Source organism: Podarcis filfolensis (assembly GCF_964270895.1).
Source record: "Podarcis filfolensis genome assembly, chromosome: 4".
NCBI lineage: Eukaryota > Metazoa > Chordata > Lepidosauria > Squamata > Lacertidae > Podarcis > Podarcis filfolensis.
In genome coordinates, this window is record NC_139607.1 from 98,218,259 (window position 1) to 98,237,871 (window position 19,613).

The 19,613-nt window shown below is 44.7% G+C and overlaps 1 protein-coding gene across 1 annotated transcript in view; it reads left to right on the forward strand.

Moving 5' to 3' along the window:
• Positions 1 to 1,992: 1,992 nt before the first annotated feature.
• The window catches only part of CHRDL2 (chordin like 2), a 41,273-nt gene continuing 23,652 nt past the window's right edge, over positions 1,993 to 19,613 (forward strand). The window contains exons 1-4 of the mRNA XM_083610016.1: positions 1,993 to 2,178; positions 13,191 to 13,303; positions 15,320 to 15,413; positions 18,796 to 18,941. Coding sequence (XP_083466142.1) covers positions 2,103 to 2,178; positions 13,191 to 13,303; positions 15,320 to 15,413; positions 18,796 to 18,941 — 429 coding nt within the window. The 5' untranslated portion in view covers positions 1,993 to 2,102. The remainder of the gene's footprint in view (positions 2,179 to 13,190; positions 13,304 to 15,319; positions 15,414 to 18,795; positions 18,942 to 19,613) is intronic.

A 19,613-nucleotide genomic window follows, 5' to 3' on the forward strand; every position in this document is an offset into this window, starting at 1 on the left:
TGGCCACATGACCCGGAAGCTGTACGCCGGCTCCCTCGGCCAGTAAAGCGAGATGAGCGCCGCAACCCCAGAGTCGTCCATGACTGGACCTAACGGTCAGGGGTCCCTTTACCTTTAAGAGGCAAGGGGGTGGCACTGCGGGTGGCAGCGAAGATGTAAATGAATATCAGTGGATTTTGTTGAATTACCGTATTTTCCCATGTGTAAGACGAGGTTATTTTATTTTAAAATTATGCAAAAATTTGGGGGTCGTCTTATACACGGATGGTGGAGAGGTGGGACGGGTGATTGGTGGCTGCCGCGAGCAGATGATCGTCAGTGGCGTTTTTGCGGGTGATTGGTGGGTGCGCCGGCTATTGGCTGCTGCGGCAATGGGGCGGCGATTGGCGCTTGCTTTTGGAGAACATGCAGACAATTGGTGGCTGCATCAATGTGCATGCGTTTGGCTGTGGAGGTCCTGCGGATGAGTGATTATATATATATATATATATATATATATATATATATATAATTTTTATTAGTTTTTTTTAACATATCATTTTCAACAGTAATTAAACATACTTTTACATCTTATTCAAATTTTTGACTTCCATCAATCCTGTCTGAAAATTTTCCAATCTAATCTCTCAGTATGCATTTCTTATCTTCCCTATTACATTTTGAAGTCACAACCAATATCTCTATCTTTTTCTATTTTGTAACACTTTGAATATTCCTCCTTACAAAACTTCTTGTAGTCCTACTAGCGTTATTTGTTGATTACAGTTGCTTTTCAAATAGTTCATATACTTCTTCCAATCTCTGGTCTCACAGGTTTGGAATCCTTCCTGTCATTTTGTCCAATTCTGCATAGTCCATTAATTTCGTCTGCCATTCTTCTTTCGTCGGAATTTCTTCTTGTTTCCATTTCTGGGCTAACAATACTCTTGCCGCAGTTGTTGCATATAAAAACAATTTAACATCTTGCCTATTAATGTCCTGACCTATAATACCAAATAAAAATGCTTCTGGTTTTTTTAAAAAATGTATATTTTCAACCCCCCCCCCATGTTCAACAAGTCCAGGCAATCCCCGCCCTGAAAAAAAGCTCAGGAAATGTGGGCAACCCCCCCCCCAAAAAAAGAGGGGACATCATATACACGGGGGGGGGGTGTTATACATGGAAAAATACAGTAATTAAATTTAATAGTTTTTGTTGGATTTTGAATACATGCACAGTTAATTGTTACTCCTTTTAATTTAGTTGTGTTCTCATATTCCTTCGTGGGTCATGCAAACAGTGGTTCTGAATGATGCTTTTTCTAGCAGGCATTGGGAATGAGTTTATGGAAGCAAATAGGGGGCAGCCCCCCCCCTCCCCCCCGGCAAAAAAGATTAGGAACCACTGCTCTAAGTTAAGGTGTTTCCAGATGCTTTGGCAATTGTCATCATAAGTATTATCATCATCACAGAACGTTCCGGCAACGTGACTGAGATGCTTCCTCAAAAGGTACAGATAGACCAGCTGGACTATTTCCTTCATCTCCCAAGTTTCTTCTCACGAGGGAGGAGAGGATGGAAACATCTGAATAGTTGTTGGCATTTAACGAGCGAAGAATCCAAAGAAAGAAAGAAAGAAAGAAAGAAAGAAAGAAAGAAAGAAAGAAAGGGAAGTCTCAGAAATGAAGGAGTTAAAGTTTTCCGGATTTCAGCCCCTCCCGCTGCTTTGCTTAAGAAAACTTGGGAGGGGGGGGGAGAGAAGAGAGAGGTTTTTAAAGGCTGATTTTTTAGAAATTGTGCTCCAGTGGTTCTTTGCTTTCCCTGAAGGAGGCATTATTGCTGAGCCCAGAGCACCTGGTTCTGCCGGCAAGGACCACCTTAGTTCTCCCAGGTGGATGGCCAAGAAGACATCTGAAATCTGACGATTCTGCTCTCTGCTCTCTCTGATCCCGGTGCCCAGAAACTCTCCAAAGAGAGGCAGATAGATAGATAGATAGAGAGAGAGAGAGAGAGAGAGAGAGAGAGAGATAGATAGATAGATAGATAGATAGATATCGGGATACATCTACATTTTTTCTCTTCTTTCCCTCCCTCTCTCCTGGCATCGCATCTTGAGCAGAAGAATGGTTGCAGAAGTCCAAGAGATTATTTTTGGCCTGGGATGCTTGCTCCTTTATTTAACTCTGGAAACTGATGCCGGTAAGTAAACTGCGATGGAAAGGCTTAAACAAAAACGATAGAAAGGTCCAGGTGAATGGATGGGGAGGTGGAGGATCTGTTGGCTGAAGGAGGCTGTGTGGTGCAGTGGTTAGAGTGACAGGCAAGGACCTGGCAGAGACCAGGGTTTGAATCCCCACCCATAGCTGTCAAGCGTCCCTTATTTGGCGGGACAGTCCCTTATCCCAGCGCCATGTCCCGCTGCTGTCCCTTATTGATGAGGCTTCATTTGGCTGCTGGCTGGGCTTTCTGCCTTTGGCTCAGAAGCGCTCAGAAGTTGAACATACCTGTGCCTGGAAAATCCCTTATTTTGGCTGCTGATCCCTTATTTTCGAGGCTGCTGGTCCCTTATTTTCAAATCTGTAAGTTGACAGCTATGTCCCCACCTGGCTATGAAGTTCACTGGGTGACCTGAAGGGGGGGGTCCAGTCACAGTCCCTCTCAGCCTATCCTACCTCGCAGAGTTGCTGTGAGGATTAGATAGGGAGAGGGAACCCTGTCAGCTACCTTGGGGATGAATGCAAGAAATAAATAATAATAATAAATAAACCTGGGCATTCAGTGTGCCAATTTTGACTGCGCGAATATTGTCAAGATGTTTAGATTTGCGTCTGTTATGATATTTGCGTCTAGCCGGTGCAAAGGGAGATAAAGTCAGCAGGAGGTGGCTTGACCTGTTTCTATAATACTCCTACAGCACGATGATCGACTGGGGGTGCCTCTGATGCGAGACCCGTTTGGATGTTCTTCCTTGGGCCCCTTTCCTTTTAGTTGGGGCTTGCGCTAGGGAGATTCTCTGGGCGGATTGTGCCCTATTTGAGCCACGTGCATGAGACTTTTTTTGCTCACCTTTGCAACAGCGCTGCCAGAAGCGCACCAGCCATCCTGTGTCAGATCTCATGCAACCGGATTCAATCAAATTGCTCTTTCCATCTCAGTCTTGGTTCCCAATTTGTAGCAGAGGTGATGCTGTTGCAACGATGAATGGGGGAATGTCTCTAGAGTAGGCATAGGCAAACTCTGGCCCTCCAGATGACTACAATTCCCATCATCCCTGACCACTGGTCCTGTTAGCTAGGGATGATGGGAATTGTAGTCCCAAACATCTGGTGGGGTTGGAGTTTGCCTATGCCTGCTCTAGAGCATGGGTAGCAAACTAAGGCCCCGGGGGCCAGATCCAGCCCAATCGCCTTCTAAATCTGGCCTGCGGACGGTCCAGGAATCAGCGCATTTTTACATGAGTAGAACGTGTGCTTTTATTTAAAATGCATCTCTGGGTTATTTGTGGGGCATAGGAATTCATTCATATATTTTTTCCAAAATATAGTCCAGCCCCTCACATGGTCTGAGGGACTGTGGACCAGCCCCCTGCTGAAAAAGTTTGCTGGCCCCTGCTCTAGAGAAATTTGTGGAGGAGGAGAAGGCTATCGATGGCTGCTAGCCATCCCTTTCTCACCAAAGCAGAATAGTCTACCTCTCTTCTGCCTTGGTCAGACCCCACCTGGAATACTGTGTCCAATTCCGGGTACCACAATTTAAGAAGGATGTTCACAAGCTGGAAGGTGTGCAGAGGTGGGCGACCAAAGGTCTGGAAAGTAAGCCTGGTGAGGAACGGTTGAAGGAGCTGCGTATGTTTAGCCCGTAAAAGAGGAGACTGAGAGGAGATATGAGGAAATGCACTAAGGGCTGTCACATGGAAGAGGGAGCATGCTTGTTTTCTCCTGCTCTGGCGGGTAGGACTTGAACCCATGGCTTCAAGTCTCAAGAAAGGAGATTGTGACTAATTCGGGGGGAAACTTTCTGACAGAAAGAGCTGTTTGGCAGTGAACAGACTCCCACAATTGGTGGTGATTCTCCTTCCTTGGGGGTTTTTAAGCAGAGATTGGACAGTCATCTGCCATGGATGCTTTAGCTGAGATTCCTGGATTGCGGGGGTTGGACTAGATGACCATTGGGACGCTTCCATCTCTAAGATTCTTTGATTCTTTCAACCATAATTCTATGATTAAATGCAGACTTAAAGGAAGGATGTTGTGTTATTTTGCTATGTATGTTCCAATCTAAATGGAAAGATTTAATGGGCAGGATCTGAAAGAGATTCCCACTGAGGACTTGCTGACATGATTGCCCTTCCTGCAGTCCTCTGGGATTTCCTTCTCTCTCCCCCGCCCTGGCAGTATGTGAACTGACTCACTTACAGGAGGAATCTGTTTTGCATCAGCTCAACAGGGTGCAGATTTTTGTAGCTGAGATGCCCATATTACCTTGCTAAGAGGGAAGACGCATCATAAAAATGGTCGTTCAGTTGAGTCAGCTTGTTTGTTGTGGGGTGGGGGCCAGCGGGCAATGAAAATTAAACTGACAAAAGAGAGATGATACGATAATCTTTATTGTCATTGTCCCATACAGAACAACAAAATTGAAAAAATCTACATAAGACATTCAAAAACCCACAAGCCTGCTATCCCAGCTCTCCTAGCCTGGTTAGCCCCTAAAAACTCTAATACCCCATAACTGAATGTAATATACTCACATAAAGACTACCTTACACTGCGTTTAAAACCAAAATCACATTTGGATAGAAACTGTATCTCAGGCGGCTAGTCCTTGTCTTTATAACCCTGGACCTTCTTCCAGAAGGCAAAAGCTGAAAGAGATGAGGTTCGCCTCCTGGTCAGATCAGATTGTGTGGCCTTGCCTTTCTCGGGTTTTCCTTCCTTCATTTGTGGCGCAGGACTATGCGGCTTGGCTCACTTGCATGAGTCGCCAGGAGCGTTGTATCTCCGGGAAATCATAGAACGTAAAAAGCTTATTCTGGCTTTTATGCTGAGGCCCACAGTGACCTGGGCTAAGTGTGAGAGTATCTGTATTCTTGGTTGTTATTGTGGTGGTGCGGCTTCTACATCGCCACATGTGTTCCAACTCTACAGTTTGATGATTCTTGCTCCCTTTAAGTCCTGCAGATACCATTTTACATCCTCTAGACCAGCTTTCTTCAACCTGTAGCCTCCCAGGTGTTCAACTACAAACCCCATCATGCAAGTCGGTTGTGGATTAAAAAAATTTTTTTTATTATTATTTTCAATGCAAAATTACAACAAAAATTAGAAACATAAAGTCCAAAACAAAGCAGTACAAACAAGAAAAGACAAAAAACCAAAAACAAACACACACAAAAAGGAACACACATCTACAAAGAAAACCATATCATCATACTAATCATTACATATACATATTGACTTCCTCCCTTTGTTCTGAGACCTCAAAATTTTTAATCTTTCTAAATTGTTTGATGTAAATTAGGCTGATCGCCGAAGAATTGATGCTTTTGAATTATGGTGCTGGAGAAGACTCTTGAGAGTCCCATGGACTGCAAGAAGATCAAATGCATCCATTCTTAATGAAATCAGCCCTGAGTGCTCACTGGAAGGACAGATCGTGAAGCTGAGGCTCCAGTACTTTGGCCACCTCATGAGAAGAGAAGACTCCCTGGAGAAGACACTGATGCTGGGAAAGATGGAGGGCACAAGGAGAAGGGGGCGACAGAGGATGAGATGGTTGGATAGTGTTTTCGAGGTTACCAGCATGAGTTTGACTAAACTGCGGGAGGTAGTGGAGGACAGAGGTGCCTGGCGTGCTCTGGTCCATGGGGTCACGAAGAGTCGGACACGACTAAACGACTAAACAACAACAACAAAACCTCTATCTTTATGCTTTTTGCACCATTTTTCACTTTCTTTAACCCTGCAGAGCTTCATTCGTTACATACCGATATACTTACTCCAGAACAATGTTTCTTTCATATATTCTGTAACACAATCCCATTCTTTTGCTAATTTTTGGTCCGATTGTGGATTGTCGGTTGTGGATTATGGGAGTTGTAGTCTGACCATGTCTGGGGACTCAAGCTTGAAGAGCTCTGCTGGAGACCACAGCAGCCTTCAGGTGCTTAAATTCCCTTGCTCTCTGTCCAACCATCGGCTCCAACCCATAGTTGTACCTATAGAAATGGACGCATTTTCTTACTCAGGTGCACCTAAGAAAAGAACCTGGAATGAATATGGGTGCTCAGGAGGAGATAGGCTGTGCATTGCGCTTTGCTCCCTTCAACAGTGTGGTAAAGATTTCCTGATAATTTAGTAATTACAGTAGAAGACCCATTAAATTCACTTGAGCAGAAGATACAAGAGTTTGGACAAGTTGCAGGTTTCAAACTTAACAAAAATAAGACAAAATTATTAGTTAAAAATATACCAGAATATGATAGAGAAAAAAATTCAACAAGAAATAGGTAGAAATATTCATAATAAAGTGAAATATTTAGGGATTTGGTTGACATCAAGGAATATTAAAATTCTACAGTGTGGTAAAGATTTCCATCTCTGAGGAATCACCAAGGCTTTGCCGCAAACTGGACTTCTGTAGCTCACTTGCGCAGAACAAATTAAGATGACGGGGTCAAGTTGAAAAACAGAGTAGATTTGTGTCGGTAGCAGAAAAATCCTGTTGTTGTTGTTTAGTCGTTTAGTCGTGTCCGACTCTTTGTGACCCCATGGACCAGAGCACGCCAGGCACTCCTGTCTTCCACTGCCTCCCACAGTTTGGTCAAACTCATACTGGTAGCTTCGAGAACACTGTCCAACCATCTCGTCCTCTGTTGTCCCCTTCTCCTTGTGCCCTCCATCTTTCCCAACATCAGGGTCTTTTCCAGGGAGTCTTCTCTTCTCATGAGGTGGCCAAAGTCTTGGAGCCTCAGCTTCAGGATCTGTCCTTCCAGTGAGCACTCAGGGCTGATTTCCTTCAGAATGGAGAGGTTTGATCTTCTTGCAGTCTATGGGACTCTCAAGAGACTCCTCCAGCACCAGAATTCAAAAGCATCCATTCTTCCGTGATCAGCCTTCTTTATGGTCCAGCTCTCACTTCCATACATCACTACTGGGAAAACCAGAGCTTTAACTATATGGACCTTTGTTGGCAAGGTGATGTCTCTAAATCCTACGTATTCCCATAGGACACTGCCTTGTGCTGTCAGATTATTCAGAAAATAGCAAACTGCCTTGCACTGAATGAGACCATTGGTCCAGCTGGCTCAGTAGAGTCTCAGCTGACCGGCAGTAGTTCTCCAAGTGGAGATCCCTCAAGCCCATCTCCCCCAGCCGACAGCAGAGGTCTTTCCCACACCTCGAACCCAGGACTCTCTACAGCCAATTCAGGTGCGCTACGGCCAACCTCTCCAGCTGAGGCTACAGAGTCTTGAGAGTGTGACTCTGGTTGAAAGGAAGGGAATAATTCAAGGAAATAAGCAAGGAAAGAAATGATATCTAGAATCACAAATGGGCATAGCTGTCAACTTTCCCCTTTTTTAAAGGGAAATTCCCTTATTCCGAATAGGATTCCTTGCAAGAAAAGGGAAAAGTTGACAGCTATGCAAACCAGCCGAGACATAGGTAAAGGTAAAAGGACCCCTGACCATTAGGTCCAGTGGCGGACGACTCTGGGGTTGCGGCGCTCATCTCGCTTTATTGGCCGAGGGAGCCGGCGTACAGCTTCCGGGTGATGTGGCCAGCATGACTAAGCCGCTTCTGGTGAACCAGAGCAGCGCACGGAAACGTCGTTTACCTTCCCGCCGGAGCGATACCTATTTATCTACTTGCACTTTGACGTGCTTTCGAACTGCTAGGTGGGCAGGAGCAGGGACAGAGCAACGGGAGCTCACCCTGTTGTGGGGATTTGAACCGCCGACCTTCGGATCAGCAAGCCCTAGGCTCGGTGGTTTAACCCACAGCGCCACCCACGTCCCTAACCGATACATATTCTTCAAAAAAAGAAAGAAAAAAGAATGAGTCTCCCTCGTGCATTTTGGAGCAGGTGACTCGAGCACACACCACAACGACAGGGGTATCGAAAACTGCAATTTGGTTAAATCTATCACGCTTAAACGTTTTTCTCATTTTATTGCCGGGTAGCAGCGGCGTTGAAATCAAAAGAGAAATGTCTTGCTCAGTGGGATCTGAGCCCAGATCTCCTGAGTCCAAGATCCAACTCTCCTCCGCAGGAGCACTTTGATTCTTCTCCAATGATCTCACAAGGTCACACACATATTAATCAGCCTAGAATAGCAACCAGCCCCTGGTTCTTCACTCCCGGTCGCTAAAGCTGGTTCAAGTTCCCATGTCCCCTTGTAAGCTTACATTCTCCTTCCAATTAGCCCAATTAGCTGGACAGATGGAGAGCGCTAAAACAACGACTCGCCAGGAAGTTTTATTGCAGGCAGATCCAAATAGTTTGAGTACCAAGGCGTTTGAGAACCAAGGCACCACTGTACAGGGCTGCCTTCAGAAGTCTTCTGAAAGTTGTATGGTTACTTATCTCCTCGGCTTGGGGAGGTCACATAACTCCATAGCCTCCAACATTTCTCTGATGAAAATAGGGACGTCCTAAGGAAAAGCGGGATATTTCAGGATCAAATCAGAAACCAGGATGGCTGCTGTAAATCAGAAGCCGCCTCTGGAAAATAGGGACACTTGGAGGGTCTGTATTCATGGGAGACCGCCTCTGATTCACAGTGTTTACGGAGCTCACAGAATGTAAATCAAGTGCTCACCTGACAAATGTTGGAGGGCAGGCCACACCCTGGGAGGAAACACTTGTTTTCTGGATGAGAAACACAACCACAACTTGTCTGTGCAACCGCAGATGGGTATCTCCGCCTTTGCTGATCTGCCTGTGCGAATACCAGAGAAGGAAGCCGCTTTGTGGTGAATCAAACCATTGGCCCATGTTGTCTGCACGGACTGTCAGAGCAGCTCTCCGTGACAGCTGATAGGAACATGATAGGAGTTTGTAAAATGATGCATGGCGTTGAGAAAGTGACTCAAGAGACATCCGTCCCCCCAATAACTCGTGGAAATCCACTAAATGAATGTTGGTTGTGCTCGGATCCTACTTGCAAGTTTTACCCAGGTATCTGGTTGGCCACTGTGAGAACAGAATGCTGGACTTGATGGGGTTTAGCCTGATCCAGCGGGCTCTTTTCTGATTTACTATAAATTCGGCAGAGTTAAGCAGCATTTAAACCGAAACCTGCAAGCTCAGCACACACTTGTTTAGCTTTAACAGGGTCATCACCTTTTCAACTAGTTCCAAAAGAAGAGATGAGCTTATGCAAGACTGTGACATACTTATTTTCGTCCTGACTTTCCCTTGGTCGTTTTCATCGGACTATCTCCAGGCTACTTAATGCTCTCAGCAAAGAAACCAATAATCCCAATGTTGCTAAGAAGCTATTCATTCCGCTGGCCTCACATAGGATTGTGAAAATCAGCTCAATAATTTCTTTTTTAAATTATTTTTTATTCATTTTTCTTTTTCATTCATTACATACATCTCAATTTCTTATTATTATTATTGTTTTTTTATTATAAAATACACACATATTGCGAATATACAAGCATACAAACATACATTTCATACAATCCTTAAATATATACAAACATACCTACATTCAGTCCCACAGATAATTCCTTTTCCCATCACCATCCACCACCCCTCACCCCACCTTTGTGTTAGACTTCCAATCTACTCAACTGCAATTTCTTTCCACTTCTATTACTTTCTTTCACACACCTTTAACCTAATTTCATACTTCTTTTTCTATTACACATTTCTTATGTATCCCCTGTGAACAGAAGACACTCTGATTTATTTTTTTTATGTATTGTGTTGTTCAGTCGTTTAGTCATGTCCGACTCTTCATGACCCCCTGGACCAGAGCACGCCAGGCACTCCTGTCTTCCACTGCCTCCCGCAGTTTGGTCAAACTCATGCTGGTAGCTTCGAGAACACTGTCCAACCATCTCGTCCTCCGTCGTCCCCTTCTCCTTGTGCCCTCCATCTTTCCCAACATCAGGATCTTTTCCAGGGAGTCTTCTCTTCTCATGAGGTGGCCAAAGTCTTGGAGCCTCAGCTGCAGGATCTGTCCTTCCAGTGAGCACTCAGGGCTGATTTCCTTAAGAATGGATCAGTTTGATCTTCTTGCAGTCCATGGGACTCTCAAGAGTCTCCTCCAGCACCATAATTCAAAAGCAACTTTTTAAGTGTAAAAAGTTACAAATGACTACAATTTTATACAGGTGTGTAAAAAACATCGACGATTCATCAGATCTGGAGGAATCTTCGAGGTCATAATTTTGAAGGCTCCTCTTTGGAATTAGGCTTCCATCCTTAATTTCCACCCATCCCTTTTCTTGTACACAGCGAATGGGAACTTCGTGGCCCTTTGTCTTTGAAAGATTCCCTTGCCAGAAACAGCTTCCGGACGAAAACAGGAGCACTTCCCGATGGGAATTTAATCTGAAAACGGGCCATGACAGAGACATCTCAAACACCGGCAACATATTTGTCAGTGCATAGCTCAGTTAGTTAGACGTTATCGAGCATGGCCTCTGTCAGAACAGGATGCTGGACTTGATGGGGTTTGGCCTGATCCAGCAGGCTCTTCTTATGTTCTTATCAGGGCTGTATTTACCCGGGGGTGCAAGGGGTGCAGGGCACCTGGGCGCCAAATTCTGGGGGGGGGGTGCCAGGCGCCTGCCGCTGAAGCCGCCTAAGCTCTTATCTACCTGTTACGAAATAATAAAGAATTTTGATCAAGCTAGGTCGTCCAGTCAGCTTGATCAAAATTCTTTATTAGCTGACTTGACTGGAAGAGTCCGTGACCAGAAGGAGGAGGAGTACCAGGAAGAATGGACGAAATTTAATGACTATTTAGTTAAATATGTTAAGTTAAATTAATTGGAAAAAGCTTGCAAATACCGGACAGGCTTAGGATTCAAATATGTAATGTGATGAACTAATATGTTTAATACTGAATTGGGAAGAAAGAGAGATGTTAAGTGATCAACTTAATTTTATAAGAATATTGATTTGGAAAACCGTTAAAATGATATGCACTGAAATCCAACCAGGGGGATACGAGGAAGTCACTTAACAAGGTTAATTGTATTAGTTTTAATAAGGTTATGATTTATGTGTGTTTGTTTATTTGTTTGTGTGTTCAAATTTTTGTGAAAATCAATAAAACATTTTGGGGGAAAAAGAATGAATTTTGATCAAGCTAGAAAAACAGAATACATATATACCTAGATATTGCTGAAATGTATACCTATTGTTTCGCTAAAGGACTTTTGACTTAGTGCGCTCATTTACCAAAGACACGCTGTGCCAGCGGTGGCGCTTGTCATTCCCAATGGCACCGTGCGCATGAAATTAACTAAATTTGGGGGCATTGGAAGGTTCTTTGCACCCCAGCAGCGCATATGCTAAAGACGGCCCTGGTTCTTATATCTAACAATTGCCACAGGGACCCAACCACCAGCAAGAGCTAAGAGGCTTACTGGAAATTGGCCAGTAGGCTACTGGTTTATCCTTAAGCTTTCCCCAGCCCTCTCCATATAATATGTTAAGGAGAAGGGGATGGATAAAAGTATTTCAGTACTTTTGCTCGATCTACAAAGCAGGACTATCCATGGGTTTTCTCTGGAGTCAAAGATATGACTGGGACAAACCTTGTTATGTTGAGTTCGTATTTTGCACAATTTGTATACGGCGTCTGTTTGATAATGTGTGGTTTGCCTAATAAAGGATCTTGATTGATTGACTATCCATGGGGAACCAAGCTCTGAATTTATGAGAATCTCAGTTTTCATCTTTAAAGCAAGTTTCTAGACCTCATGGGTCATAAAGACTCTTACTGAAATATGAGTTGCTTGCTCCCCCATACTCAGTGAGGGACATGTTGTTTTAGGGCAGGGGTAGGCAACCTAAGGCCCAGGGGCCGGATGCAGCCCAATCGCCTTCTCAATCTGGCCCACAGACAGTCTGGGAATCAGCGTGTTTTTACATGAGCAGAATGTGTGCTTTTATTTAAAATGCATCTCTGGGTTATTTGTGGGGTCTGCCTGGTGTTTTGGATTTGAGTTTCTACTGAAATGAGGCTGCATTTTAATGTTGTACTTAATCTTGCTTTTAAGTTGCATTTTAATCAATTGTTTTTATATGTGGTGTTAGCCGCCCTGAGCCCGGTCTTGGCTGGGGAGGGCGGGGTATAAATAAAATTTTGTTGTTGTTGTTTTACAAGAGTAGAATGTGTGCTTTTATTTAAAATGCATCTCTGGGTTATTTGTGGGGCATCGGAATTCGTTCATATTTTTTTTCCAAATATAGTCCTGCGCCCCCACATGGTCTGAGGGACAGTGGACCGGCCCACGGCTGAAAAAGGTTGCTGACCCCTGTTTTAGGGTCATTCTACCTCCTGATTAGGGACACGGGTGGCGCTGTGGGTTAAACCACAGAGCCTCTTGGGCTTGCCGATCAGAAGGTCGGCAGTTCAAATCCCCGCGACGGGGTGAGCTCCCGTTGCTTGGTCCCTGCTCCTGCCAACCTAGCAGTTCGAAAGCATGTCAGAGTGCAAGTAGATACAGTAAATAGGTACCGCTCCAGCGGGAAGGTAAATGGCATTTCCATGCGCTGCTCTGGTTCGCCAGAAGTGGCTTAGTCATGCTGGCCACATGACCCGGAAGCTGTACGCCGGTCCCATCAGGCAATAAAGTGAGATGAGTGCCGCAACCCCAGAGTCGGTCACGGCTGGACCTAACTGGGATGCCAGTGTGGTGTAGTGATTAAGAGCGGTGGACTCGTAATCTGGTGAACCGGGTTTGCTTCCCCGCTCCTCCACATGCAGCTGCTGGGTGACCTTGGGCCAGTCACACTTCTCTGAAGTCTCTCAGCCCCACTCACCTCACAGAGTGTTTGTTGTGGGGGGAGAAAGGGAAAAGGACATTGTTAGCCGCTTTGAGACTCCTTCGGGTAGTGATAAAGCGGGATATCAAATCCAAACTCTAACGGTCAGGGGTCCCTTTACCCTTTACCTTTACCTCCTGGTTGCTTTTCCCCTCCCCACTTTGAACATGACACCCTCATGTTTTGATTTCCAGATCCGGATGTCTCCTGCATATTTAACAGCAAGAAGTACAAGGCAGGAGAGAGCTGGCACCCTTACCTGGAGCCGCAAGGAGTGATGTACTGCATCAGGTGCACCTGCTCTGAGGTACCTTGCGAAATCCTTAAGTGACTTGGCAGCAGGATCTCCAGATGATATATTTTGAGTGACGATGACCTGAGCGACCATCGCCATCAATAATACGTATATGCTGCTTAATGTGCAATATCCCTAAGCACAGTAATACAATTTTTTAAAATGAAAATGTATAGGTGATACAACATTTTAAACCAAAAAACCACAAATAAATGTATCTCTGGTTTTAAGCAACAGCAGAAGTTTGAAGAAAACAGGGAGGGAGGGATGCAGAGGGATGCAAAGGCTTGAGGATATTTAGTGTTTGATGTGAGACCAGTGCCGGATTTAGGTTTGATGAGGCCCTGAGATACTGAAGGCAATGGGGCCCTTTACATGTCCAGCTGTCCTTTGTCAACAACAAATTGTCACTGCTTTTTGTGTTGAATATATGCTATGTGGTAATTTATGGACCTAATAGGTATCTAAAGCCATTTGCACATATTGCCATGCAACCTGTCCATGCACATAACAAAATATGCATTTTATCAAAGTAATTGTTGAACTGAAACCAGTGATATTTTAGGGAGCAGGCTAGCAGGCGGGGCCCCTGACTTACATCCTAGGAGCCTACACAACATAAAACACTGTTGCTGTATGTAGGTTTTATTTTATGTGTTTTTTATCTTATATTTTAGGGACGCGGGTGGCGCTGTGGGTTAAACCACAGAGCCTAGGACTTGCTGATCAGAAGGTTGGCGGTTCGAATCCCCGCGACGGGGTGAGCTCTCGTTGCTCTGTCCCAGCTCCTGCCAACCTAGCAGTTCGAAAGCACGTCAAAGTGCAAGTAGATAAATAGGTACCGCTCTGGCGGGAAAGTAAACGGCGTTTCCGTGTGCTGCTCTGGTTTGCCAGAAGCGGCTTAGTCATGCTGGCCACATGACCTGGAAGCTGTACGCTGGCTCCCTCGGCCAATAAAGCGAGATGAGTGCCGTAACCCCAGAGTTGGTCACGACTGGACCTAATAGTCAGGGGTCTCTTTACCTTTACCTTATATTTTGGAAATGTACATCCAGTTTTTTCCCCTTTATATTTTCTGTGGGCCCCAAAGAAAGTGGGGCCCTAAGCTATAGCTTGTTTAGCTTATACGTAAATCCAGCACTGTGTGAGATGATGGGGTAATGATTGGCAGGCGTCTGCTCTGTGTGATCTGCCTTGTGGCTGCAGTCAGTGATTTCAGCTCGGCTGAGGCGACCATTGCCCAGCAGTGATTTCAGCTTGCGGAAGCTAGCCAGGTCTGCATACCTAGCCTAGCATCCCATCCTCATCAGCAGTGAAGTATAGGTGGGTTCCCACGAGGCAAGACACAGCAAGAACAGCAAGAGCCTTCATTGAACTACATAACTGGGAAACGGGGGCGAAGCAACTGCTTATATACATTCCTGAAAGCCTGGGCCACTCCCATTCCCAACGTGATTAGCTGTCTAAACTTCTAAACTGCGAATCACGACTCAAGATTTCGAGGGCCAATGGCAGAGGCCCAAATCCTGAAATGTTATGTGATTGGACATCATGTATCAAATCAGAACACAGGAGCTCATTAGAATTCTTAGCCTAGACTCAAGCTCAGGCAAACTCAGACCACTGAATACAGAACAGGTTTGGCTGTCTATCGATCTATTAATTGATTCTAAGTTTTAATTTATATATTTTAAACTGTTGCTATATCTGTATTGTCCCTGTTATACCTAATTGCAAATTCAAATATATCCCTTGATATTGTATGTGGGCTGGAACTGGTCTGTGACCGAAATAATAAAATTCAATTCAACTGATTGATTGATTGATCTATCTGGATAAACGTTGACCAGTCAAACAAAGGAAATGAAAAGGCATGGAGCTGTTTAAAGACTTTCGCTGCACTAAGAATTGTCTTCTTGAAAAAGGCTGAGGCTTCCAGGTCAGAGAGCAGAACTGGTGAGGATTTGTTCTGTTGATAGAGATTGAGCCAAAAATTCAACCTCACTGATTATTCCCTTTTCTTTGCAGGATACCAATGTCAGCTGCTCCCAGATCCAGTGCCCGCCTCTTCAGTGTCCGAATCCCATCAGCGACCCACACCAATGCTGTCCCAAGTGCCCAGGTAAGTGGATTTGAATGCCCCTCCCTGACAGCACACAAACAGTTTATACATATCTATATCCTGCAGTGCCCCCCTTCCCCAGAAATGTATGTGTGAATGCACTGGTGAGAAATATGCTCATCTGGGGGGGGGGGGAGGGAGACAAAATTGCTGGAAAAGAAGTGTCTCTGCTAGGAGAAATTTCCAGTAAAAGGCTGATGACTTTTCATGACTTTTCAACATGCAAACTGATGCGAAAATGTGGAGAATCGTCAAATCGTAGGGTTGGAATAAGTTCAGCCCCCAAAAGTGAACTTAATTTTTTTTTTAAAGTGAGGAAATAAAGCAGGCATTTTTACCAAGCAAGATAATGTGACTTCAGTTGCAATCTCTTCTGCTCAAAGATAGGGATATGGGATTAAAACTGTGTCTTGTGAGCGCTTTGCCAATGTTATTTTTCAGATAAAGTAAAGGTAAAGGGACCCCTGACCATTAAGTCCAATCGTGGCTGACTCTGGGGTTGCGGTGCTCATCTCACTTTATTGGCTGAGGGAGCCGGCGTACAGCTTCCGGGTCATGTGGCCAGCATGACTAAGCCGCTTCTGGCGAACCAGAACAGCGCACGGAAATGCTGTTTACCTTCCCGCTGGAGTGGTACCTATTTATCTACTTGCACTTTGACGTGCTTTCGAACTGCTAGGTTGGCAGGAGCAGGGACCGAGCAATGGGAGCTTACCCCGTCGCGGGGATTCGAACCACTGACCTTCTGATTGGCAAGCCCTAGGCTATGTGGTTTAACCCACAGTGCCACCTGTGTCCCCATTAATTGTAGCATTTGGTGAAAGCTGAGAGAGAAGCCCAGCCTTCTGAATTTTGGGGGTGGATTTCTGGACAACTTCCCAAACTACATCTGGATTCTGGCACAAAACTATAGGCTTCACCCTGGCACAACCTTGCTAGGCTTTGCTACCAACATTTCTTTTTCAATTTCCTTTTTTAAATTTGCTGGGAAGTCTTCTATCATCACCACCTGGGTTAGAGGGGAATTTGCTGATATCAATTTTCCTTTATATTTCACCCACATCTCAGTGATATTTCTTAATAAGGGATTTTCAATATTCCGCCACCATTGCCTGCTTGGTTTGATAAAAAAATATATTCGCTAACTTCTCCCTCATTTCCTGTGTACAGTGGACCCTCGGGTTATGTACCGCTCTGGATATGTAATCTTCGGGTTGCAAAAGCGGCAAACCTGGAAGTGCGTTTTGCCACTTGCACATGCTCAGAAGTGCTCTATTGCGCCGTGCGCATGCACAGAAGCAGTGTCTCTGGTTACTGATTTTTCGTGGTGCGCACAGACCCCCAAAACGAATTAAATTCAGCGGCCAGAATATTGATCACAAAGAATTGGAAGGGAGAGAAAATACCATCATTATTAGAATGGCAAAGCACACTCTGTGGGTTTGTGGAAATGGCAAAATTGACCGCAATCATTAGAGGCCATTCAAATCAGAGAATAATTAGGAGTGGGATGGAGTGAAGGAAAACATGAAAAAATATGGTTCCGGAACTGGAATATTAATAGATAATGTGTAAAATGTGCAGGGGTAAGCAAGGAAATAATAAAAGAATCAACTGAATGATTATTAAACTACGACAGCACAACAAGATGGAAGAAGTTAAAAAAAATATTGAGATCACATCACACATGGGTGAAGGGGAGTGGGGGGTATAGGGGAATTTATAAAAATTTCTAATATAATATTTCTAATTGCGTTGCATTTATATATAGCAAAGGGAAGTCTATAGCAATTAGGTATATTTTAATCTAGTCAACTACTGTATGTAATAGGCTTATGTTACAAAACGAATATGGATTTTGAATCTGAGGTTTGTAATTCTTTTTCGGTTTTGGAATAAAGTTTAAAAAGAAAATAAAAGAAAGAAAGAAATGAATTAAATTCATAATCAGAGGGTCCACTGTACCACTCTCTAACCATTCTATCTCTCCTTGCTCTGTTATCTCATCTGTGATATATCTTAACCGATTTGCTATATAATATAAATTTATGCTGGGGAGACAGAGTCCTCCTGTTTTCTGGGGCTTATGCCATCTTCTTTTTGTTAATTCTAGGTTTTTTATCCCCATTACAAAATGTATTGATCATACCAACATTTCTACAATCCCTTTCCAGCCTAGGGGCTTCTCTGTGTTGTGGGTAGTGTGGCTGTGTGTCCCTCTTTAGAGTAGACAGTCCTCTATTGCAGCAGCACCCAAACTTTTCCGGGCTGCTGCCCCCTTGGTCCCACAAACGCCTCTGCAGTGCCCCCTATCCTATAAAAAGCAATATTCGGAACAACGGTTCGCATGTCCCACTAAGGGAGATAACAACTCAATCAAATCCAAAGCAGCGGCAATTGATTGCACACTTACTCAAGATCCAATTAAAGCCATTTGGTTTAATTAACGCAACAGGATGGATGAACTTGATTCAGCGATTCTAGCTTTTCAAAATCCAATAGTCATTGACACCTCCAGCACTCCCTTGTTTTCCCCTTGGCTCGTAGCACCCACTAGGTGACTCTCCCTGTGGAAACCACAGATCTATTGGGGGGCCTGCTGTCTGGTCGAAGCCCAGTTTAAGGATGAAGGACTCTAAGAAGGGAGAGCAGGTGTGTGTGTGTGTGTGTGTGTGTGTGTGTGTGTGTGTGTGTTATGTACTGAGTTGAATAGGATCCAGAATGCAGCAGTCTGATTGGTCCACAGGAACCACCCAGTCCAGCTCCAGGTGGAAGGGAATCTGCAACCTGATTGGCCTACAGGTGAATCCCGGAATTAGCCAATCACGTGGGGCCCATTGTGTAAATAATGTATATAAAGCAGACATTCTGGGGGAACTTCCATTCCTCCTCACCACTAGGAGCTGAATAAAGAGCATGAAATCCGCTCTCGACTCCGAGTATATTTCAGTGTGTAAAGCCATCTTGGTTTGTGTTAGCAACACCAAAGTGACCTCTCCGGGGTGCATACCTGGCGGTCTTGGGCTGCCCAGATGACAAGACTCCCCTCTCAACCTCGCTGCATGTTAAATTGCTGTTTTAGGGGTTGTTTTTAAAAGTCTGGAACGGATTAATCCGTTTTGCATTACTTTCTATGGGAAAGCGCACCTTGGTTTTGGAACGCTTTGGTTTTGGAACGGACTTCCGGAACGGATTAAGTTTGAGAACCAAGGTACCACTGTACATAAAATTGCCGGAGGGCCATTACTTCTTATTGGGGCTTGCTTGCCTGCCAGAGATCATTACATGTGGTTTGCCACGGCTGGCCACTCCTGGAAAAATCGTCGCAGGGGGATGTAGGGAGAGAAAATGTCCTCAATCGTCTCTTCTTCTTCCTCCGCAGAGCTGCTCACCCCGCCTGGGATCCAGACGCCAGCCAATTCCTCCTGCCGCTACAATGGCACAGCCTACCGGCATGGCGACATCTTCACCCACAACGAGCTCTTCCCTTCCAGACAGTCAAATCAGTGCACCCAGTGCAGTTGCTCGGTAAGTGGCTTCGGAGAGCCGTTCTGGACACCTCGCCGCAAAACGGTCGTTGAGGAGTTGGGAAAGGTTCGGAAGAGGGAAACCCAAATGATCAAATCTCACGGAACAGGGCAACCCGAGCATGTATCAAAATTGAAGCGCTGCAATATATGACAACAGGCCAGGGAAAACGATAGAAAGTATTTGCTTAGCACACACCAACATCAGGGTAGGGCCCTGGTGGGGATAGGATAGGATAGGATAGGATACGATACAATACGATAGTCTTTATTGTCATTGTCCCATACAGAACAATGATATTGAAAAAAATCTACATAAGATATTCAAAACCAACAAGCCTGCTATCCCAGCTATCCCAGCCTGGTTAGCCCCCTAAAAACTCTGATACCCCATTTTTAAATACAATATACTCCCATAGAGACTACCTTACACTTCATTTAAAACCAAAATCGCATTTGGATAGAAACTGTATCTCAGGCGGCTAGTCCTAGTCTTTATGACCCTGTACCTTCTTCCAGAAGGCAGAAGCTGAAAGAGATCATTTCCGGGGTGCGCACTATCCTGCGCTATCTCTGCAGCTTTCTTATGGCACCCGGAAGCGTAGATTTGATCTATCTTACCTTGGAAACCCAGCTAGATGTGTGGGGTAGAAGTAATAAATTATTATAATAT